Below are 25,544 nucleotides of genomic sequence, written 5' to 3'. Positions count from 1 at the left end.
TAATAATTTTCTTGGGTGGAGAAAGCCAGGGTACCTTTTTGGCTAGGCTTGTGTAGGTCCTAGGGCTGATAGCCAAGTAACTACCTGTGAACGTACCTATGAACCTGTGGTAAGTGTACACAACTGTACTTTATGAATACTGCAACATGAGAATAGAAAGATATAGAATAGTTGTGTAAGAACTTACCATAACCTTAGATGTCCTCCTCTTCCACATTACAGTATTCAGTCCCACCCACCTACCCCCTGTTTCTTCCTAACCAGAATTCCATGGCCTACCTGTGGGGACATGGTCATTATCTTCTCCAGTCTTAACTCTCCTCTACACAACCAACCTACTGCCCTGGGCCTGGCCTACATGCAAGTCTAAGGGTCTCCCACTAGGACCCTCCTTTGCAAGCCACAGAAGCACTACTGTATGTGGCAAAACAATTCTGATGAAGGTATGTGCAGACATCACTTTTATACCAAGCGGTTTATGGCCCTTGTAAGGGATGTCACACGTACCCTCCTGTTGAAAAGACTTTGGTATACTGGCCTGAAGGTGGTGCTGCAGACAGCATCTCCCTACTGTTATGAATACTGCAACATGGAAGAGGAGGGCATCTAAGGTTATGGTAAGTTCTTACACAACTATTCCTTTTCTTTTGAAAGACACCTTTTGCAGATAAAGTGCAAGTGCCAGATGTTTCATCTGTAATACAATGACAGTGTTTGGATTGTATCATACTTGCGTTGTGTGCTGTACAGATTCACCACTCTGGGTGCTATGATTATCATAATTGGGTCACAACTCATTGTTTCTGAGTCATTCATTTCGTATAATGAGAAAACCTGCTAACCACTGTGCTCATTTATACTTACTGCCATGTAACTGCCAGGTTTTCTGCAGTCCACTACATCCCTTTTTTTGGGGGGGGGGGGGGGGGCTGTAATTTCACATTTACCATTTGAACATGGAGTTGCCATAGTGCCTGATTTCTTAAAGGATGTAGGCATACCATGTTTCACACTTTAAAGTGCTATTGTGTACCATAATACAGAGAACTAATGATCTGAAGTAGGATGTTCATTTGTCAGCAACCTGTGGGTTACGGATCCGATATTGGATCCGAGCCGGCAACTTGTTTCAAGCTAATGGATCCGAGCTCCTAGCTCCTCCCTTCACCCATAATCCCCTGCTAACCCTCCATGACCTCCGATCTAGTTTACCACGCTTGTGGATGGCTGGATCCTTTTGAGCTCGTCAGCTAAGTGAAAATTTTACTATTTGTATCTGTACTTTCTTGTCAGAAATTTCTTCTGTAGTTAAAATTAATCAAGTAAAAGTGTGTAAGTGTTAGACTCCTTATTTTTTGATCTTTAATTAGTTACCCTCCCTTCGCTGGTCGTTAGTGTGTGAGTGAGTGTTGCGTTTCTTTTGGGGCCTGTGTGTGTAGTTGTTTTTCCTTTTTTTTTTTTTTTTTTTTTCTTTTTTCCCAAAAAAAAAAAAAAAATGGCTGAGGCCCCAAAAGCCATATTTTCCAAATGTACCGAGTGTGGCCATAAGCTCTCCCCGGCTGATGGCCACACTCGGTGCGTTCTGTGCCTTGGGGTTGAACACCTTACCTCGGGCTGTACCATCTGTGCAGCGTTCAACCCCAGGGCACTGAAAGAGCGGAGGTCGAAGCTGGTCCTGGCGGGACTTTTACCCCCCGGATTCGGCTTCGGCCTCCGCTACCTCTGCTGCTCCTGTGGCTCCACCACAGCCTGTGGTCGCTGCCACTCCTGCCCCCCCCTGCCTCCGTCCGGGACTCAAACTCCCGCTAAAGTGTCTGAGGACAGGGAGGCCAGGAGGGAGAAACGGAGGGAGAAGCACCACAAGCGGCGGGCCGAGACCTCCGTTTCGGCCCCGCCAGCTAAGCGGGCTTCTCCCTCCACTGCTTCTAGGTCTCCTCCTCCTCGGCTCAGATCCCCTTGTTTCTCCCCGGGGCCCGAGGAGGAGGAGACCCGATCTCCGTCGAGGTCATCAAGGCAGCATTCCAGGCCTGCCTCGGTGGCCTCTTCGAGATCTACTTTCAGTTTATCCGATGCAGACTTGGACCGGATGATGCGAAGATTCATCTAGGCCCAGCTGCAGATGGGAGTGCTCTTGCCCCCCCCCCCCCGGGGGGGCTCGACACCCTTTTTCCACCCAATTGCTCCTTCTCCGACCCGCTATCCGGGTTCGGAGCCGAGCAGTGTTGGAGCCGGGGGTGGGTCGGCACTGACAGTACTTGGTACTTCGGATCCGACCCTGCCCTCGAGCCTGTCGGATCCGACCTCTCGGAGCCGTGGTCCGAGCTTCGGATCCGGGGGATTCAGTGTGCCTTCGGCTCCGTCCAGGTCGGAGCACACTGGTCCCTCGGATCTGACGGTCTCGGCGCCGGCTCCGATCCCTTCATCGGATCCGAGTGGGAGCCAACTATCGGATCCATTAGAGAGTGGCTCTCCCTTGGCCTTCGATGTTGTGGAGACGGCTCTGTTGAGAGCATCTGGACCCCCGGTCCTTGCATCGGCTCCTACATGCACTCCCTCTCTGCTGGGCCAGGCTTCCATCACCCGGCCAAAGGGACAGCCTGCTTCGATGTCACAGATGGTTCCATTGGAACAAGATGTTGCTGGCGAGGCCTCCTCGGACAGTCCCCCCGAGGAAGCTCCCCGCAAGCGTAAGTGCAAAAGGAGGCACGTGGACTCCCCTGAGTCCTTAACCGAGGACACGGACTTGGAGGAAGGGGAAGGCTCCCCAAGATCGCCCCCTGAGGATGTCTCCTTTAGAGACATCATGGAGATGCTGAGAATCAGAGGTGGGTGGTCTGCCCCCAAGTCTTCCTCTGACGAGTCCATATTTCTGGAGGCATTCGAGGCAGGCCCGTCTACCTCTTGGGTGTCCCCTCCAGCCGACCCCCTAGTGGACCTCATTACCACCAGGGCAGGGAATGATCCGGACACCGTGGAGCCAATACCGAAGCACCCGGATAGGATTCTTAGCCCCCCCTCAGACCGATCACGTTGGAGTAAGGGGCCCCCCGTAGATGCCATGTTGACGGCGGCAGCCACAAAGAGGGAATTGGCTCAGGAGAGCCCCTCAGTCCATCCACTGAGCAAAGAGTCCCGTTTGATGGACCGCTTAGGGAAGCGAGTCTTTAGTTCAGCGACCTTCTCGATAAGGTCTCTGAACTATATGGCACATGTCATCAGGATGCAGCGGGATCTTATCAAAGAATACGCTGCATCCCCCCCTGAGTCCATGTCGGAGGATGACAAACAATTGTACTCCACCCGAATGGCCACTCTGAGATCGATTTCAAACACCTCTATGCGGCTATTGTCCCACGCCACAGAGGGAGCCGCTAGGGCTAGCGGAGCAGACCTAGTCATGAGACGTCAGGCCTGGCTCCGTCATTGCGATTTTGCGGAGCCCTTTAAAGCGTCCTTCGCGAACGCCCCTTTTGATGGTTCTGCCCTGTTTGGCAAAACTGTTCGCGAGACACTTGTCCAGAGCGAGAAGGATGGGAAGACGTTGTCTGCCGTCGGAGTCCGCTTCTCTGCTCCCCAGCGGTCCTTTTCGAGGAACCAAAAGGGTCAGAAGAAGATGTGGTTCCGAAAATCACAACATTCCCAACCAGTCCTACCGTGGCAGAGGTGGACAGGGAGGACGCCACCCCAGGGGCAGAGGGGCTCCAAGAAACTTTGGGTCCAGAGAACCTTTCTCTGAGCGGCCCGCGCAACAGCCCTGAGGGGTTGCCCGGCTGCTCCACTCTGGAGGCAGTCGGGGGGCGCATTTCGAAACACTTAGCGGCATGGGAGTCCATCACAACAGACCGCTGGGTGCTTCTCATCATATCCAGAGGGTACAAAATACCAATACTTCATGTCCCCAAATCCAAGAACCTCCCCGATGTACCACCCGATCAGAGGGAGGCCGCAGCTGCAGAAATTCAGCAGCTGCTAAGAAAAAGAGCCATCCAGCCCGTCCCCCAAGACCAGCTTGGATTAGGGTTCTACTCCAGGTTCTTTTTGGTGCCAAAAAAGACGGGGGACTTGAGAATGATCCTAGACCTTGAACCTGTCAGTAACCAAGGAAAAATTCCGGATGGTCACTCTTCAATCTATCCTCCCCCTTTTGAGGGAGAACGATTGGATGTGCTCTATAGACCTCAAGGATGCGTACTACCACATTTTGATGGACAAACGATCCAGGAGGTTCCTTCGCTTCCGGCTGGGGGCCAGTCACTACCAGTTCAGGGTCCTTCCCTTTGGCCTCACCACAGCCCCCAGGGTGTTCACCAAGGTATTAGCAGTGATTGCGGCCCACCTGAGACTCCAGGGAATACAGGTCTTTCCGTACCTGGATGACTGGCTCCTGACCTCACCAACAAGGCATCTACTTTGCTCAGCCAGAGACTTCTTTCTCCATCTAGCCCCATAGTTAGGCATTACTATCAACGTCGGCAAATCTCTACTGGCTCCAACGCAGGTCATAGAATTCATAGGTGCCAGAATAGACACCAGAGATTTGCGAGCCTTCCTAACTTCCGAGAGAATCTGGAACTTACAACTTCATGTGCGGGCTATCCTCCATTCAGAGGCTTCACCAGCGGAATTGGTCCTGAGGGCACTAGGCTCCATGGCGGCAGCGATTACGCTCCTTCCATGCGCCCGTTTGAACATGCGGGTACTGCAATGGACTCTGCTAGTGCAATGGTCCTTTCTATCCCTTCCTCTCCACCATCCAATTGCTATCAGCAAGGCTTGCAGGAGGGCGCTACTATGGTGGCTCCAAGCCTCGAACTTCCATACGGGCCGTCCCTTCTGCACCTCTTCCCCTCTCGCCACGGTGACCACTGACGATTCCCACCTCGGGTGGGGGGGGGCATTATTCAGGCAGGACAGTCCAAGGCACGTGGAACGATACAGAGACCTCCCTGCATATCAACGTTCTGGAGGTGAGAGCGGTGCTGTTGGCGTTGCAAGCACTTCAGGGCTTCCTCCCCACAGGAACGATTGCAATTCAGTCGGACAACATGTCGGTGGTCTGGTATATCAACAAACAGGGGGGAACCAGATCTTACCCTCTATGCCGCGAAGCCATGAGAGTGTGGGAATGGGCGATCTCCACCAACCGCTTTCTGATTGCAACGCACATTCCGGGGAGGACCAACATCCTAGCGGACAAGCTCAGCCGCACCCTTCTTACCCCATACGAGTGGTCTCTCAATCCTCTAGTAGCGAAGCAGATATTTGCAACATGGGGGCGACCCTGCTGCGATCTTTTTGCATCTCCATCAAACGCCAAATGCGACAATTTCTTCGCTCTAATCCCCCCTCCAGGGGAAACCCCAAGAGACGTTCTGGTGCATGCTTGGCCACCCGGTCTACTCTATGCCTATCCTCTTCTACCACTAATGATACAACTCTTACAGAAAGCCTCGCGGTTGGGGAGCAAGATGATTCTCATTGCCCCATTCTGGCCTTGGCAAATTTGGTTCCCTTACCTGTGGTCTCACCTTGTGAATCACCCTTGGATTCTAGATCCCATTCCAGATCTCATCTCCCATCCGTTGAACTTACCAACTCCAAACCTGGACAATCTGAAATTGACAGCTTGGTTGCTCCAGTTCCACTCCTAGTTAGGTCTCCCGGTATCTCTTCACCAGTCAAAGCCATCCTCGTGGCAGCGCATAAGCCCTCCACCAGGAAAGTGTACCACAGTAAATGGAAACGTTTTTCCATCTGGGCGGAGCATCACGATCTAGATCCCTTTACGGCTCCTCTTCCATCCATATTAGACTTCCTAAGTGAACTCTTTCAGGAAGGCGCTAGTTGTTCAACTGTCAAAGTGCAATTGGCAGCCATATCACATTACCATGTGGGACATGATACAGGGCCCTTGATGTCGGCCAAGTTGTGTAAAACCTTTCTCAAGGGCACCTTTTTACTTGGACCCCCTGTAAAGGAAGCCGTACCCCCCTGGGATCTTACATTAGTTCTTCAAGCCTTGACTGCTCCACCCTTTGAACCTGCTGCTTCAGTAGATCTCAAATTCTTGTCATGGAAAACAGCATTCCTTGTAGCCATCACTTCAGCGAAAAAAGTGTTGGAGCTTCAGGCTCTCTCTGTGAAGCCTCCTTACCTGATCTTTCACCCAGATAGAGTGTACCTCAGGATCAATCCCTCCTTTCTTCCCAAGATAGCATCAGAAACCAACATAAATCACTCCATAAATTTACCGGTTTTCTTCCCTAAATATCAGAATAAGGGAGAGTACAAGCTGCACTCATTAGATGTTCATAGGCAGCTTCGCTTTTATACTCATAGGACAGCTGGCCATAGACAATCCGACCAGCTGTTCATTTCCTTTGCCAAATTTAACTTGGGGAAAGCTATCTTTAAAGTATTTTTATCTCGCTGGATTTCCCAATGTATCCTATTGGCGTATCAAGCCTCGGGTAGACCCGCACCAGAAGGAGTTCGTGCTCATTCCACCCGCTCCATTTCTACCTCTGCGGCCTTCAAGTCTAGAGTTCCATTGGATGATATTTGTTCTGCAGCCACTTGGGCTTCATCTCATACCTTTATTAACCACTACAAACTAGACGTGCTTTCTAGAGGGAGAGCATGCTTTGGCTCTGCGGTGCTTCGTAATATCCTTCCATGATGGCCACCCAAGGTGCAGGTAGCTGGGGACTCTGTCCCATAGGTTGCTGACAAATGAACATCCTACTTCAGATTTAGAAGTTATGTACTCACCATAACGTTCCATCTGAGTAGGTAGTTCATTTGTCTGCAACCATCCCCCCCTCCTTCCCCCTGACCTTCTTCGGATCTACTAGTTAGATATCCTTTGTTGGATATATATTGAGGGGCAAACTTGATCTGAGGTCATGGAAGGTTAGCAGGGGATTATGGGTGAAGGGAGGAGCTAGGAGCTCGGATCCATTAGCTTGAAACAAGTTGCCGGCTCAGATCCGATATCGGATCCGTAACCCACAGGTTGCAGACAAATGAACAACCTACTCAGATGGAACGTTATTGTGAGTACATAACTTCTAATTCCAGCTTGTTAATGAGCTACTTTCTGTGGCGAGGGTGCAGGGTTTGACTCTGAACATATATTTTCTGAGTTTGCCATTTGTTATGCAGATGAGGTACCCTTCAGTATTTGCCATTGCGTGGCAGATGGGATACACAAGACTCAATTTCCTTTTAGAACACAGACATGGTGTGAGGAGGAATCAAAAATATTTCTTCACCTACTCGATAAAGATTACAGCCAGGAGCTTATACAAGAGGGACATTTGAACTTGTATTTCCTGGCATCCACAAATATTGCATGGTGCTTTTGTGTTGATAGCCCCTGAGGATATTAAAAAGAGGCAGCTGCACAGAAGACTGAAACATATAATAGCAGTTCCAGTGGAAGTGTCACCTTTGTCAGCTGACAGACATTGTGGAGAAAGCTATTGACAAGAGGTTGCATGTCCAAATCAACCAAATGAAGAACTTGCTACTGTGGCTTATTGGTTTGTTCCTGCCCAGTACTGTCTCGACTATCCCAGACAGGACCCAGTGGTGATGGTACTTAAGTTGTTGAGTAATCTCACTGTGTCTTAGCTGGCAGAGATTGCAGCTGTGAGCATCACATCCTGGTGTTTCCATCTCTTGTATCCACGCCTGCTCGTCTTGGTTGTTCAGTCCAGTCCTCCCCTGACCATTGTCTTCCCTTTGTTTGAAGTCTCCTTTACTGTTGTGATCACCCTCTGTCATTGTTACCACACACCCTGTCGGTCATCTGTCTTCAACTGCTACCTAATGTAACCCTACTACGTACCCCTTACTTCTTTCCCCTACTTTCCTTCTCTTTATGCATGATAAATGGGCACCTGTCCCACAAAAATAGTTTTACCCCACCTTTCCCACTTTTATTCTTCTCATTGCTTAGCTGTTCATCTGTTTTACCCTCTGCTTGCTTCCTCTTTTCGTTTCTTTCTTATACACCCATTCTCAACCTTTAATCTGGTCAAAAGTACACACCTCACAAATGCTCATTTACAGCTTTCATTCACTTGTCTTTTCTGACCGTACTGTTTGCGATGGGTTATGAAATATGCTGCTGATACCCATGTACAACCAAAAGGAGTGACTCATCTTGTTTAATATTTCCAATTGCATAAAGTCACTATCCTCTAATACTTTGATCTCTGCGCCTTCAACTTGTGTTACAGTCTGCAAGTAAAGCATGCGGTAAAGCTGACCACTTTAGTATGACTGCATCCATAGCCCAGTCTGTAAATGAAGTACTTTGTATAGTGCAATTGGAGAGGATTTGAGCGTTTATGACCCCCCCCCCACCCCCGGTGTTTGTTTCATGGCATTTGTATAGGTAAAGTGGTCAGACTGTGCTGATGTCATAATTGCTTTCGGTCAGTAAATCCTTTTAAATTTCTGTACCCTCACCCATTGTTTTTTTTAACCTTTTTTATCTTCATTTGTTTGAGATTGATGTCTGTTTCATACCCCCTTCTTCATTATCTTCTACATCCTTAAATGTGTCAGTCTCCCTTTGCTAAGCTTGTCTGTTTGTTTCTGTGGGCCTGTTACCTCTTCTACCTGCTTATCTTGGTCATACTTCCTTACTACCTTACACAAGTATCTTCTTTGCATGCATGTCTGATTGGGTTACGGAAAAAAAGCAGCACGCAAGCCTCATAGTCATGTAGGGTGGCCACAACCCTTCTTTCTCCTGCCACAACTGTGCATGCGGGATTACACCAACTGCTGTTGAGGCTTGCACTCAACCAGTGAGCACTGCTGATAATTATTCTTCTGCCACAACATGGTCCTACACTATCCTCCTGCTGGTCTCTGCTGCCGCCACGTCAAAGATTTTATTGTGCTGCTTGTCGTACACACTTGCCTGTCAACATACATTGTAAATGAACCTCAAGCCTTGTCACTCACACACAGTAAATGGAGTAGAGTTAGCTGTGTTTGTCAGTGCAATGTTTCAGAATCCCCAGGATAGTAGTACAGTAGTAAATGCAGCAGTTTACATTTTTTTTCTGTGTGGGATCATGCATCCGGATATTAAAGCTGGCGATAAGAATAGACTACCTCGAATATAAGTAGCAGCTATAATTGGATACATGTAGGATATTTAGTCAAAGTCAGTGTCAGCTTGTTATCTAAAATGCAGTCCACTGAAGAACAAATACTAGTGCATTTTGAGAATTTTCTATCTTGTGAAGCTTTGTGAGGATGGTTGAAAAAAATTTATATTTTACAGCATTTGGAATTCGTTATAAAGTTTTAGTTTGTGTTATATTTAGTCGTGTATTAATGCAGTAGGTAAGGTTTTTATTGAAGCAAATGCTGATTTTTCTTGAGTAGTTTTGAAAACACGAGCTCTGTTAGAATGTTTTTAAGGAAGTGTTTGCTTGTTAATTTTAGTTTGTCTCTTCTAATGCACTGAGACAAAAGCTCTTACTCATTTTAAGTGGGTTTTTTTTATTTATTTATTTATTTATTTTTTTAATTTTTTTTTTTTTTTTAGAATGTTGTGTTTGTAGCATATTTGCTTGCTGTCCACTCTTCACTTTGTATGTAAAATTTGTCCATTGGTTTTGGCTGTTTTATCTACAAAGCAGACACTGCAGTATTAGCTTGGTATGCAACAACATATTGGCCGCCTAGTGTGGGAGTTGTTTCAAGCCGGTGATATCAGAAAGTAAAATGTCAGTAGTTACCCTTTTCAAAGGGCTTTCTCACATTGGCTGTTATTATTTAGATAAAGTGACAACTGTTTTCAGATCACTCTGATTCATTACAGCTGACTGTACAGAAAATGCAGCTGGATGCAAGCTACATACTGAGACCACCCTATGATGTCTGTGTATGACTTGCAGTGTAATATTAGGAACCTATTGTGTTTGCTCCTGTAACTCTTGGTTTGCCATTGTAGTTAAAAGATTTAGCCTGAGTGTATTTGTGATAGGTGGCACAGCTTTGCTTCCCAAACTCGAAGTTTGCTCTGTTTTCTCTCCCACCCCTTACTTTTATCAATATCAGAGTTGCTGTATATTAAAACTTCAGACATGTTGACATACCTACCTTGCTGACAATCTCCCGGGTGCAAGTGTATCTTAATATTTTAATTTTCCTACTTTTTTATAGTTGCCTACAGACAGATGCTGAAGAGTTATTTACTCATAAATGTGACTGTTCTAGTAGAGAAAGTAAGATGCAAGATTGGCAAGTAATCTTGGAGCCGTAATAAAATTTAAATGAAGTAAAAGGGTGTACTATCAGTTTTATAAATATATGTTTTTCTTTCAGGACAAGGTTGATAGTATTCAGTTTTCCAACACCGGTGATAGGTAAGTAAAAAATTAGACTTCAGTTACAACTTTTTAATTGTAGTATTATAAAACATCATTTAATTGTATTAATGTAGTACTTTGTGTTGTGAGTAGAATTTCTTTGTTTTATCTTATTTATGTGAAAAATGTAGTAGAAGTGTTCAAAATGCATTTTCAGTGTAGAATCAGCAGATATAACATAACACACATCTTCTTCCTCCTTTAAATATTGACAGGGATTCATCAGGTTACCACAAAGTGTAGACTACATGAACACTTAATGTAATCTTTCTGAGTGATTAGAAAGCACAAAAAGTACGATAGTGTTATTGAATACATATAGTGTATGCATAGTGTACACTTAGTGTAGGCTGTATTGAATCCGGACCCAGATTTTTAATCGTCATAGTCAATCTCCTTTTTTTCTACATGGAGTTGGGGTGTCATGTCATTTGTCACCATCACTTCAGTCATTGCCACTCTCCTACCATCAACACTAATGCCTGAATGTTGAAGGTCTTCTCGCATACAATCCCTCCACCTCTTTGCTGGACGTGCTCGTTTTTTTCTTACCTTCTTTCCTGTCTGTTCCAAATCTTTTTCACCAGATTGTCTTCTGCTTTTCTGCACGTGTCTGAACCACTATAATCTGTTCTGTTTGACTTTGTTTGCAGTTGGAGCTACTTTGGCTTCAGCTTTGATGTCTATATTTCTTAGTCTGTCCCACAGAATGCATCCAGCCACCAGTCTCAGGCACTTCATTTCCATGACCTCTAGCTTCCTCAACTGCTCTGCCTTTACTGCCCAGGTTTCTGTGCCGTACAGTAGTACTGGTTGCACCATTGTTTTGTACACCTTACATTTCAGTTTCTTTGGCATTCTTTTGTCATACACTACACCTAAGCTCTGTGCCAGTTGACTGCAGCTCCTCTGATTCTAGCTTTGACTTCCTCATTCAAACTTCCCTTCTCAACCACCACTACTAGATACTTGAAGCTGTTAACCTGTTTCACTGTTTTCCCTTCTGTCTCAATTTTCAGCTTCTTCTGATTTCCCCCATTTGCTGCCATTACAGCTTTTTGTCTGTACTCAGTTTTATCCCATGTGCCTTCAGTTTTGCATTCCATTCCCCTAGCTTTTGCTGAAGTTCTTGCTCAGACTCTGCCTGTAATGCCACATCATGTGCATACAGCAACTTTGTTGATCTGTCCCCTCTGACCAGTTTGCTAATGTAGCCCATCGCCACTGTAAACAGCAGTGGGCTCAGACCTGAACCCTGACGCATACTAATCACTCCCATAAGAAACCTGTTTGTGAGTCCAAACACTGTTCACGCTTGTCATTGGGCCCTTGTACATAGCCTTCAGTAATTCTACTGATGTTTCGAGATTTAAAACCACTGCAGGATTTTTCAAGTCTGCTTTCTTGGGACCTTGTCATATGCTTTCCAGGAATGCTCACTTGGACTCCTTCCTCATCGCCAGCTTCTTTTCAACTGTCTGTCTCGCTGCAAACATCAGGTCGGTTGTGCTGCATCCTGATCGGAATTTGAATTGCTCATCTCCCATTTTACTTTCTACTACTCTTTGTATTAGTTTCTCAATCACCCTGTTCAGGGGCTTTCATGCAGTGTGAGTTTGACAAGAGTTTGATAACTCTCTACTGTCCCAAGTTGTGAATGCCCCTTGTTCTATTACACTGGTACTAGTGTACGTATTCTGCAGTCATCTGAGATGCGCCTTTCTCTCCATTCTGCTTTGAGTACTTTCAGAAGACATTTCTCCCCTATTTCACTCAACATCTTTATCTACTGTAACCTCATCTGAGCCTGCTGCTTTCCCTGACTTCATTTTCCTCAGTGCCGTTATTAATTCTTCTAGTGTGGACTACGCCTCTTCTTTCATTGTAGACTGCATCTGCAGCAGTATAGCTTCTGAGGGGTTTTCTTCATTCAAAAGCTGCTGGAAGATTATCCTTCCATCTGCCCATGATGTCCTATGGGCCTGTGAGCAAGTTGTTACTGGCATCCCTTATGAAGGTGTCTGACTATCTTTCCTTTACAACTTCATAGATGTTCTTCATCTCACATTGCTGCAGTCCTTACACTTGGGTAGTCCGCTGTCCTCGGTCGGCCCGAATATCAAAGTATAAGGCTGACGTCGGTCAAGGCGCATTTCACTGACATCAGGACGTCAGGGTACAAATGCGCATGACCGACGTCATATCCCCAGTCTTTTTTGCCGCATGGTCCGATGCAGAAGCATTGCAAGTGCCAGTTGGCGTTCTGAGATTTTTCAAGTTTGAAGTTTCAGACCGAGTTCAAAGTTGGCTAAGTACCCCATTGGGGAATATTTTAGTTTTTTCTTGCCTCAGTGATTTACCGGATGTCAGAAAAAGTCAATAATTGTATTTCTTGTGGGAAACAGATACCGCATAGAGATTATCATACTTTGTGTATTCCTTGCTTAGGGCCTGAGCACGACGTTGTTGGCTGTCGCTCTTGTGCTAGATTTAATAAACGCACTATAAAGAGAAGGTTGGATTGTGCAAGGTTAGTCTTTGGGAAGCGGTGTAATTATAAAATGCCGTCGGATGCTCCGACGCCCGCTTCTTCAAAGAAGCGCAAGGACAAGGCAGTTAAGCCTAGGCTAGAAGAACTGTCTGTACCGGACGCCGGTTCTTTGGAGGTGTCGGTGGAGCCGGTGGCTCTGCCGGAGGTTTCTTTGTGTTCCCAGGGTGAGACCTTATTATTGCAAGATGTGGCCTCTCAGGAGGCAAGTCAGGCTGAGGGGGCTTCTCAGGTTACTATACGCCCCTCCCTTCCTAGGGTGGCTAGGCCCTCTCCTTCTGTTTCAAAGGCTTCTCCCAGGGGCAGGCCAGGTTTGGCTTCAGTTGGTGTTACCCCTAGCTCTTCAGGTACTGTGCCCAAGAAGCATATGCTTAAAATGGCAGAAGATTTGATTACTTTAATTAGGGTTCTATGCCCTCCTGATAAGAGACCTAGGTTGGAGCCTGAGCTGGGGGGTTTTGAGCAGGCTTCGGATGTTTCAGAGTCTTCGGCTGAAGACTTGCAGGAGTACTCTCCTTATTCTGATTCTGATCTGGATGATTCTACTCCTTCTGCTTCTCCTCCTGAGGATTTTTCTTTTTCAGAAACTCTTCATTCCATGAGGGATCATTTTAAGTGGGAAGGTCAGGACTTCTCTGATTCCAGGAAAAGGCTTAGGGAATTTTTGTTTTTACCCCAGCATAGGCCTTTGGCTATACCTCCTGTTTTGGATGTAGTAGAAGATGTTTTTGCAGAGGCTTCTCTTAATCCTGATTCTTTGCCTCCTGCTCCTGTTAAGCCGGATAGGTATTACAGGGTGCCTGAAGCTCATAAGTATCTTTTTAAGAGTCCTAGGGCTGACCCAGAAACTGTTAGTCAGGGGCCTAAAGGTGTTAAGGCTTCTGTTGTTAAGAATCCGGTTCCTGCAGACAAAGAGGCTAGGGCCTTGGATAGATGGGGAAAGAAAGTTTATACTTCTTCCACTCTTGCTATGAGGGCTTTGAATTGCCAGTTTCACATGTTGAAATACCAGAACTATCTCCTTTCACAATTAAAGTCTAATGTTGATGCTCTGGCAGTAGGTATTGATTGTAAAGAGTTGCAAGATTTAGTGCATGTTTCTGAACAGGTGGGTAAGCATTCTTTGCAATGTGGTTTTGATGCTGTACAGGCCTCGTCTAGGGTGGCTGCCACTGGGTCAGTTCTTCGCAGGCACGCCTGGCTAAGGGATCAAAATTTGTCTGAACATGTTAAAACAAGGATTTTAGATGCTCCTTTACAATCGGATGTGTTGTTTGGTCCTCCTGTTGAGGCAGTTTTAAAGAAAATGGAAGACAAGGCTAAGTCTATGCAGACTGTTAAAGATTTTTTGCAGGTCCAGCCTCCAAAGTTTAGTAGAAATTGGCCTACTAAGGGGTGGACGTATCCTTCTTATGATTCCCAGTCTGGGGGTAGATCTAGACATGGTAGGGGCAGAGCTCAGGGCTCTTTCAGGCCTAGAACAGGGAGTTCTCCTGCACAGTCTTCGGGTGAGGGCAGGGGTCAGTCCTTTCGTAAACAGACCCAATGACCTACCTTTTCAGCTGCCAGAGCCTTTTCGTCTGGCAGCACCTTTGGGAGGAAGGTTGGCACTTTTCAAAGAAAATTGGAGTTTAATTACCCAAGACAGATGGGTATTGGATATCATACACCACGGTTACAGGTTTTATTTCCATACCTTGCCTCCTTTCAAAGGCATGCCAGACATTCCTCCTCAACAAAGAATAGAGGCTCACAAGCAAGTTTCTCTGTTACTCCAAATAGGGGCCATACAGCCGGTCCCTATGCCAGAAGTGGGCCTAGGATTTTACTCTCGCCTGTTCCTAGTACCAAAGAAGGGGAACACGTGGAGAACAATTTTGGATTTATCTACCCTCAACACTTATCTGGACATTCCCAAGTTCAAAATGTTGACGTTACAGCAGCTTTTACCTCTGCTGGGCAAAGATCATTGGATGGTAACTTTGGATCTCAAGGAGGCTTACCTTCATGTTCCTATCAGACTAAGTTGCAGGAAGTATCTGCGTTTTCGAGCTGGGACTTCTCACTATCAGTTCTCTGCATTGCCCTTTGGCTTATCTACTGCCCAGAGTATTCACGAAAGTTCTGGCTCCAGTGATAGCTTTCTTCAGGTTAAAAGGAATACAGATCTATCCTTATTTGGACGACTGCCTGATTTTGGCCCAAGGAAGGAAGAGCTTCTTCATCATTTGGAATATGTGATAGCAGTGCTAAGATGCCTGGGGTATTCTGTGAACGAAATAAAGTCCAGTCTAGTACCCTCTCAGGACATGTGCTTTCTGGGTGTGAGACTGAATACAGCATCCCAGATGGCCTTTCTAACCCCGGACAAACAAAAGAGTCTATCCCTTTACTTCCGTCAACTATCTCATCAGTCCGTGCTGACTGCAAGGACAGTCCTTCAAGCATTAGGGTTCATGGCATCTTGTATTCTGGTGCTTCCCAATGCCAAACTGCATATGAGGAAGCTACAATGGTATCTCAAAATGTATGGACACAGCACTGCCAGGATCTGGACACTGTCATTCAAATAATACCTTGCATTCAAAAGGAATTTTTATGGTGGGCTCAGGAATGTCACCTAAACAAGGGACTCTCTGTGACCCGGCCAGAGGCGAGTCAGATTTTAACGACAGATGCCTCAGACAAAGCTTGGGAGCTCATCTACATGGGAAGTGGATACAAAACAAGTGGCCTGCCAGACTACAACATCTACATATCAACATGAAGGAGATGTTAGCAGTCCAGTTTGCATTAATAGCTTTCAAGGAATTACTTCTTCCAGGGCAGGTGTTGATTCTAACAGACAACACAACTGTCCTGTGGTACATCAACAAGCAAGGGGAACGATTCTTATCCTCTATGCAGGCAAGCAATGATTTTGTGGGAGACTGCTCTCAGTTTACAGCTCAATCTTCAGGCAAGGTTTCTGCCAGGAGCACAGAACTCCTTAGCAGATGTGTTGAGCAGACAATTATGGATCCCCACGAGTGGAAATTGGATCCTCAAGTATTTCAGAAATTGACAGTGTCATGGGGAACTCCAGACATAGATCTGTTCGCTTCTCCACTAAACCATCAGCTGCCAAAGTTTTGCACAAAAGGTTTCATCCCACAGCTTGGAAAGTGGATGCTCTTTCTTTCAATTGGAGCAATCTTCATGTGTATGCCTTTCCTCCTCTGCCTCTCCTCCCAAAGGTACTTCTAAAGGTCAGACAGGACAAGCCAAGGATGATTTTAATAGCTCCAGATTGGCCTCGACAGCACTGGTACCCATTACTGAGAAGTCTGGTACGGAAGCCTCCATGGCCTTTGCCTTCAATTCCACACCTATTGTCACAGGAGGACAGCCATTTGCTGAATGTCAAACTTCACTCTCTGCACCTGACAGCTTGGCATATTCTGTTTTGAACCATAGAGGGTCTCAACTTCCACAACAAGTTTTGAATGTGATTTTGGAAGCTAGAAGGCCTAGTACAAGGAAAGTGTACGCAGATAAATGGAAGAGATTTTTATTTTGGAGTGCAGCAAAAGATTTTGATGTTTCTGAGCCTAATTTGAGTGTGGCTCTTCAATATCTTACTGAGTTACTGGACAAGGGTTTGTCTTTCTCTTCTATTAAGGTTCATGCTGCAGCAATTTCGGCTCACTATGATTGTGTCCCACCATTGTTTTCTCATCCTTTATTCAAGCAATTTCTTAGAGGGGCAAAGAATATAAGACCCCACGAAGAGCTCCTACTCCTGCTTGGGATCTCAATTTTGTGTTGGAGAAACTCACTCTACAACCTTTTGAGCCTGCAGCTACTTCTGAGTTGAAATATTTATCATGGAAGACTGCTTTTTGTTGGCAATTACCTCTGCAAGAAGGGTTTCTGAATTGCAGGCCCTTATGGCAGTTGAGCCTTTCTTGATTTTCCATAAGGATAGGGTATCATTACGTACTAATCCTTCCTTTATGCCTAAGGTGGTTTCTAGTGTGGCTTTAAACCAAACTATTCATTTGCCTACTTTTTATGCAAATCCCCAAAATAAAGGGGAAAAGATTTTGCACACTTTAGATGTACACAGGCAGTTGCGTTATTATTTGGACAGAACTAAAGGGTTCAGGCAGTCTCAGCAGTTGTTTGTTTCTTTTGCTTTGAGTTCTCAGGGCAAGCCTGTGTCTAAACAAACTATTTCTAAGTGGATTGGGTTTTGCATTGCTTTCTGTTATTCCCATCATGGCAAGGAGGTTCCAGCTGGGATTAGGCCTCATTCCACTAGGGCTACTGCCACTTCAACAGCTTTTGAGGGGAGTGGCAACCAAGGATATTTTGGAGGCAGCTACTTGGAGTTCAGTGCATACTTTCTCTAGGCATTATCACCTGCCACTTTACTCTAAATCCAGGGCTGGTTTTGCCACTGCTGTTTTGCAGGGCATGTTGGCAGCTCCTGCTTCCTTGTAGTTAGCCATCCTCCCTTACCTCTGCTTTGAGATTCTACCCAAGTGTAAGGACTGCAGCAATGTGAGATGAAGAACATAGTACAGTTTTGTACCTACCATAAATGTAGATGTTCGAAGATCCACATTGCTGCAGTCCAATTACCCTCCTTCCCCTCTGTAGTTAGAGGTGGTTGTGTGGGTTGGGTTGTACATTTTGTGTATATTGTATATTTTGTACATATAGTTAGTGCAAGGGTGGTTGGTTGGGTGTTTGCTGTCTTTTGGTTTTGACCTTTATTTTTAGGGTCTTCTGACATCTGGGGCAAGAAAAGACTGAGGATATGACGTCGGTCATGCGCATTTGTACCCTGACGTCCTGATGTCAGTCAAATGCGCCTTGACCGACGTCAGCCTTATACTTTGATATTCGGGCCGACCGAGGACAGCGGACTACCCAAGTGTAAGGACTGCAGCAATGTGGATCTTAGAACATCTACATTTATGGTAGGTACAAAACTGTACTTTTCTTTGTACTGTTTACTGAGTCATTTTACAGAAGCTGATAGAGTGCCTCTGATACCTTGTTCTTTACTGTTGCAACTCCTCTTAGTCTCTGTTAACCAACCAGTATTCCTTCCTAGCCTGGTCCGCCTTTTCTACTTCCCACTTTTTCCTGCACTCTTCCTTTCTTTTGATTACTTCTTGGACTTTTGCATTCCACCACCAGTTTTCCTTATGTACCTTGCTTCCATATCTGTTTCTGCTCCGTCTGTTATTTAGTCCTCACACATGCTGTTTTGAGGCACTGCCCAATGTTCTTCGTGTTTCACTGTTGCAGTCATCACTTTTGGGTTATCCCTGCCAGGGTAGCCCTCGGCCAGCCCGAATACTAGAGGCTTAATATTTCTGCGTCGGTTTCTGTCGCGTCAGGACTGATGTCAGGTCATCAGTAGTATAAAGTAAGGCAGCCGACGCCATTACATCAGTCTTTCTTGCCGAGGAGCCCGAAGTAGAAGGCAGTTAGCACAAGTGCTGGTTGACCGCTACCTGAGTTTCGTCTTCCGAACTGAAGCTGAAGTCTTCTAAAGCTAAGTACCCCGTTGGGGATCGTTTTTTCTTGCTCTGACCGATGTCAGAAAAAGTTAATAATTGTCTCACCTGTGGAAAGCAAATACCGCACTGAGACTTTCATTCTTACTGCGTTACTTGCTTGGGCCCAGACCATGACGTCCCTCACTGTCGCTTTTGTGCTTTGTTTAACATCAGAACTATGTGTCGTTGGGCCCTTATTGTAGCTAGATATTTTTGCTTACAGTCCTCGAATTCCAATATGGCTTTGGTAAGCCATCTGACAACAGATCTTCTGAAAAAACATAAGGATAAAGACAGAGACAGCACAGGTCCAAACCTACTGACAACGCTCCCGTTAAGCTAGTCGTCAGTTCTCCGGTCTTCAGTGAGGAGCTTTCGCAGCCCCTGATGCCCGCTTCTGTGGATTTGCAGGCCGCTACTGAGACCCTTTCGGAGTACGGTATGCCACAAAACTCTTTGCCTAAGGATCCTGCGGTTGTCTCTACTTTGGATGGGTCTGGAGCCGCTGAGCAGGCACCGGCTTCCGAGGAAGTACTTCGCACTACCGATTCTCAACACAAACTGACTACTACTTTCATGTCTTCAGTTCTTTCCAAAATAACAGAGTTTCTAAGGCCCAGGGCACGAACCACACCCAAGAAACCGACCCAATCTCAGACACCTGCTTCCTTGCCTCAGTCTCAAATGCTTAAAATGGCGGAAGACCTTATAATGCTGATCAGGAGAACCCAAGCTACCCCTTCCAAAAGAAAAAGCTCTGTCCCCAGTAGTTTTATCTGAACAGGAGTCTGATTACTCTGATGCATCTGAGTATGAAGACATGCAACCCCTCTCTGCTTATGAGGATTCTGATGCAGAGGAATCAATTCCTTCAGCCTCTCCACCAGAGGAATTTTCCTTAAGGGAAACCCTTCATACCTTAAGGGAGCATTTCCAATGGGAATGTCAGGACTACCCTCAATCTAAACAGAGACTCAGAGAATTCTTAGATCTTCCACAGCACAGACCCCTCGCCATTCCCCCTGTCCTGGATGTTGTGGATGATGTTTTCATGGAATCTAGTTGGACTCCTGACACCCTCCCTCCTGCTCCCTGAAAACATGACAGGTATTGGTCCCTGACTCACCCAAATTTATTTTCAAAAATCCTACTGCTGACCCTGAGGTCATTTCTCAAGAGCCTAAAGGAATTAAAGCAACTTCTGCTAAGAATCCCACACCCTCAGATAGGGATTCCCGAGCACTAGACAGATGGGATAAAAAAGTATACACCTCTGCTACTCTTGCTGTCAGACAACTAAATTGTCAGTTCCATATACTAAAATTTCAGCAACATACCATGGAACTCCTCAAACAAAAAGTATCTTCCTTTCCTGCTTGTGTAGAAAATAAGAGTTACAAGAGTTAATGAATTCTGCAAATCAAGTAACTAAGCACACCTTACACTGTGGTCTTGATGCCCTAGAAGCTTCTTGCAGAGCAGCAGTCAGCGGTTCTGTCCTTAGAAGGCATGCTTGGCTTAAGGAACAGCCCTGGCCAGACCATGTCAAATCTACATTATTGGATGCACCCTTGCACAAAGTCACCTTATTTGGCACCAAGGCAGAGGAGGTCTTAAAAAAGATGGAAGAAAAAGCTAAATCTATGCAGACAGTTAAGGATTTTCTACAGATCCAGCCACCCAGGTTCAGCAGGCATTCCCCCTCCAAGCACTGGTCCTTTCCTGCCCTCTCCAGTCAGTTCAGTCTAGACCCCCGGGGAAGCAGACCACCCAGACAGCAGCCACAGGGGAATGCAGAGATAAAAGAAATGGAGATGTTCTTCGTGTTTCACTGTTGCAGTCATTACATTTGGGTAATCTGCTGGCAGGTTGCCCTCAGTCGGCCTGAATAACAAAGTCTTGGGTCCTGCATCGGTTGCTGTCTCTTCCTTGACGTCAGGTCGTCAGGGGTATAAAACATGCAGCCGACGCCATTTTAATCAGTCTTTCTTGCCGCGCGCGGTGCCCGAAGCAGAAGCAGTTCGCAAGTGCCAGTTGGCCGACACCTGAAATTTTCATTTCCGAGTTTCAGAACCGAAGTCTTCAAACTAAAGTTAAGTACCCCGTTGGGGAAACTTTTTCTTGCTCCTTACAGATGTCAGTAAAAGTTAATAATTGCATTACTTGTGGGAAGCAAATACCTCAAGGATTTTCATTTGTACTGTATTCCTTGCCTGGGACCTGATCACAACGTGCCTTGCTGTCGGTTTTGTGCTAAATTTAACCAACGCACTATTAAGCGTCTGTATATTTTTGCTTCTAAATATTTTGGTTCAAGATTTAACTACCCTGAAATGTCGTCTGTTAGCAATCGGACTACCGGAGTTCACAAACTACGCAAGGAAAAAGACATAGACCGTCGAGGTCCAAAACCAACGACGAAGCTTCTCTTAAGCCAGTCGCGCCGGTTCGCCAGTACTCAGTGAGGCGCTTTCGCAGCCTCTGATACCAGCTACTTTTGAGTCACAGGCCTCTACCGAGACCCATTCGGAGTCCGGTATGCCGCGAGATTCGCAAAGTAATGAACCCGCAGATGTCTCTCCCTTGGATGGGTCCAGAGCCGCTGAGCAGGCACCGGCTTCTGAGGGTGTTTTCAGGCCTCAACATTTTTATATTAAACCGATACCATCAGCAAAAACAAGGTCAAAAACAACTTCAAGGTCTAAAAAACCGACGCATGAGCCACATGCTCAGGCCCCTATGCCTAAAAAACAAATTATCAAAATGGCTGAGGATTTAATTACCTTGATCAGGGGTTCCCAAACTACCCCCCTGCTAAGAGGCCTAGGCAAGGCACTGATTATGAATCTTCAGATCAGGTTTCCATTTCTTCTGATTCCTCTTCTGATCAGGAATTTTCTATTCCACCTTATGAGGATTCTGATGCAGAGGAATCCATCCCATCTGCATCTCCTCCTGAGGGTTACTCTTTTGGAGAGACTTTGCATACTTTAAGGGAACATTTTCACTGGGAGAGTCAGGACTTCTCCGAATCAAAAAAGAGGCTTAGGGATTTCCTTCTTCCTCAGCATAGGCCTTTGGCTATACCTCCTGTATTAGACATTGTTGATGATGTGTTTTCGGAATCAAGCATGACTCCTGATTCCCTGCCTCCGGCTCCTAGTAAACCAGACAGATATTACAGGGTTCCTGACTCCCACAAATTTCTTTTCAAAAATCCTGCTGCTGATCCTGAAACTATTTCTCAGGGTCCCAAGGGTGTTAAGGCTTCTACAGCCAAAAATCTTACCCCTTCTGATAGAGATTCCAGGGCGCTGGATAGATGGGATAAGAAGGTTTATACTTCTGCAACCTTGGCAATCAGGGCTTTAAACTGCCAGTTTCATATGCTTAAATATCAATAGCATTTTATGGGCTTACTGATACAGAAAATGATGTTGATTTCTGATTGTGTGGAAAATAGAGTTACAGGGTTTATTGCATTCAGCAGAACAAGTTGGAAAGCATACTTTGCAATGTGGTTTTGATTCCTTGGAGGCCTCTTGCAGGGCTGCTGTTACTGGATCTGTGATAAGAAGGCATGCCTGGCTCAAGGAGCAAAATCTGCCTGATCATGTTAAAGCTAAATTGTTGGATGCCCCTTTACAGCATGATAGCCTGTTTGGTAATAAGGCAGAAGAGGTTTTAGAGAAAATGGAAGACAAAGCTAAATCTATGCAAACTGTAAAAGATGTCTTGCAAGTGCAGCCACCCAGGTTCAGTAGGCACTGGCCTACTAAGAATTGGTCCTTTCCTGTGTCCAACAGAGCCACTCAGGGCAAACCCAGGTGCTCAAAAGGCTCCAGATATCAATCACAGGGATCATACAGGTCAAAACAATGGGGTGCCTCCACCTCCAAATCTGGAGGCAACAAAGCACAACCAATACAGTAAGCAGTCTCAATGACTCTCCTCTACCATCTCCAAGCACTTATCTTTTGGCAGCCCCCTTGGGGGGCAAACTAGCACTTCATGCTCACAATTGGCAGTTCATTACCCAGGACAAGTGGGTATTAAACGTAGTATCCCAGGGCTACAGATTTCATTTCAATACTTTGCCAATTCCAAACGGATGGCCAGATCTGCCACAAAACCAGTGGGCAGATGCCCAGAAACAAGTCATGTCCCTCATGGATATGGGGGCTATTCAACAGGTACCAGAAAAGGAAAAAGGACAAGGTTTTTATTCAAGACTTTTCCTGGTAACCAAAAAAGGCAAATCATGGCGTCCAATACTGGACTTGTCAATTCTGAACACTTTCCTGGACATTCCAAAATTCAAAATGCTGACCTTACAACAGCTACTGCCTATGCTAGGTGAGAATGCCTGGTTGGTAACTAGACTTAAAGAGGCATACCTGCATATCCCAATAAGGGAATCTTGCAGAAGATACCTCTGCTTCAAAGTAGGCTTTATGCATTACCAATTCTTTGCACTGCCCTTTGGCTTATCTACTGCGCCCAGGGTCTTTACAAAGTGCCTGGCACCAGTAATTGCATTTTGCAGACAAAGAAGCATTCAAATTTATCCTTATCTGGACGACTGTCTCATTCAAGCAGAGGACAAGGACACTCTTCTTCTTCAACATCTGGCATTTGTAAAAAGGCTTTTAGCATGCCTAGGGTACACCATAAACGAAAAGAAATCACAACTAGTACCCTCTCAAATAATTACATTCCTGGATGCAAGCTTGAATACAACTGCCCAGATGGCTTACCTCACGCCAGACAAACAAATGCAATTGACAATATACTTCAAACAAATGGCAACAAAAACCCAGTTATCTGCAAGACAAATTCTGCAGGCTTTGGGGTTCATGGCATCCTGCATTCTGCTGATTCCATATGCGAGACTGCATATGAGGAAACTTCAGTGGTACCTAAAAAGCTTATGGAGTCAACATAGTCACAGCCTGGAAACAATAATTCCTCTCATTCCCTGCCTACAACAGGAGTTTCTTTGGTGGGCAGAGACATGTCACCAAAACAAGGGACTGTCATTCACTCTACCCCCTGCCACCCAAACCCTCACTACCGACTCATCAGACTGCTTGGGAGGCCCACCTGGCAGGGAGATGCATTCAGGGCAAACGGAGCCCAAACCAAATGCATCTACATATCAACCAAAAATAAACGCTAGCTGTTCAGAATGCTCTGACAGCCTTCAAGGACTTACTTCATCCAGGACAACTACTGATAAAGACGGACAACACCACAGTTATGTGGTACATAAACAAGCAGGAGGGGTACCCATTCTCTACCCCCTTTGCAGATTAACCATGGCCTTGTGGAACACAGCCTTGACTTACCAAATACATCTTCAAGCTCAATTCCTGCCAGGAAAGCAAAATACTCTGGCAGACGACCTAAGCAGAAATCTTATGGACCCACACGAATGGAAACTGGATCCACAAATTTTCAGCATGTTAACACAGAAATGGAGAAGCCCCGACATAGATCTATTTGCCTCTCCCCAAAACTATCAATTGGACACATTCTGCACAAGAACACATCACAAAAAAGCATGGAAAGTGGATGCTCTCCTTCAGCTGGAAAAACCTATCAGTCTATGCCTTTCCCCCTCTGCCTCTACTCTCCAAGGTCTTACTAAAAGTCAGACAGGAAAAACCAAAAATGATTCTAATTGCTTTGGACTCGTCTCGCCAGCACTGGTACCCGCTTTTAAGGAATATGTCACACCTTCCTCCGTGGTACTTGCCTCAAACACCTCATCTATTGTCTCAGCAGAACTATCAAATTCTGCACACTCTGCTCCAAACTCTGAATCTTGCAGCATGGTTAATCAACTAAGTATTCAAACCACACCTCTCAGTAAACCTGTGACGGATGTCATTTTGGAAGCCAGAAGGCCTAGTGCTAGAAAATCTTATGCTGATAAATGGAAGAGATTCTGTGCTTGGAAAGTACAGTTTTGTACCTACCATAAATGTAGATGTTCGAGTGCTAATACAGCTGCAGTAATCACAGATGGGTTTTCAGCCGTCAGGCGGTCCCTCGGTCGGCCGAATTCCAAAGTCTTGGTCCGGCGTCGGTTGTCGTCGCTTACTCTTCTGACGTCAGTAAGGCCAGAGTATATAAGACACAGCCGACGCCATGTTCTTCAGTCTTTCTTGCCCCAGATGTCAGGTGCCCCCAAAAGGAAGGCAATACATAAATAAGGCTTATCTACATATGCAGGCAATGCAATGTAATGCAAAATCAGTGTAAGCAAGCAAATAAAACATAGCAGGATAACCCAGTCAGGTGGTATGAAGAGGTTGTTGGGCCCCATGCCTTTACCAAGTGGGGAAGGAGGGAGGGAAACCTGTACTGCAGCTGTATTAGCACTCGAACATCTACATTTATGGTAGGTACAAAACTGTACTATGTTCATCGTGCATACAGCTGCATTAATCACAGATGGGTAGAGTCCCAAAGCTATGCATAGGGTGGTAGGTACTATGAGGAACTGGGTTGAGCCAGAATGCCCTGCAAAACAGCAGTGGCAAAGCCTGCTCTTGTTCTGGAGTATAAGGGTAGGTGGTAGTGTTTTGTGAAGGTATGTACAGAACTCCAAGTGGCTGCCTCCAAAATATCCTTAGTAGGAACGCCTCTGAGGAAGGCTGTAGAGGTGGCTGTGGCCCTGGTGGAGTGAGATCTGATACCAGTAGGGACAGATTTCCCATGATAGGAATAACAAAACCGTATGCAGTGGCCAATCCACTTGGAAATGGTCTGTTTGGTAACTGGTTTCCCTTGAGCCCCTCTGCATAGGACACAAAAAGTTGTTCTGATTTCCTGAAGGACTTTGTTCTGTCCAAATAATAACGTAGCTGCCTATGGATGTCTAAAGTGTGAAGCAGCCTCTCCCCTTTGTTTTGAGGGTTAGGATAAAAGGTAGGTAGGTGTATGGCTTGATTTAAGGCTACCCTGGATACCACTTTTGGCATAAAAGATGGGTTGTGCGAAGGGAAACCCTGTCCTGATGGAAGATGAGGAAGG

General features: G+C 45.8%; 1 protein-coding gene across 1 annotated transcript in view; it reads left to right on the top strand.

The window, feature by feature from the left end:
• Positions 1 to 25,544, top strand: part of LOC122814218 (pleckstrin homology domain interacting protein) — a 2,625,611-nt gene that overhangs the window by 638,199 nt on the left and 1,961,868 nt on the right. The window contains 1 exon segment of the mRNA XM_044086823.1: positions 10,357 to 10,397. Coding sequence (XP_043942758.1) covers positions 10,357 to 10,397 — 41 coding nt within the window.

Source organism: Protopterus annectens, chromosome 1.part1 (assembly GCF_019279795.1).
Source record: "Protopterus annectens isolate FY-2018-M chromosome 1.part1, PAN1.0, whole genome shotgun sequence".
Taxonomy (NCBI): Eukaryota; Metazoa; Chordata; order Ceratodontiformes; family Protopteridae; genus Protopterus; species Protopterus annectens.
The sequence above is the reverse complement of the archived record's forward strand: the minus strand, read 5'-3'. Positions and strand labels throughout refer to the sequence as shown.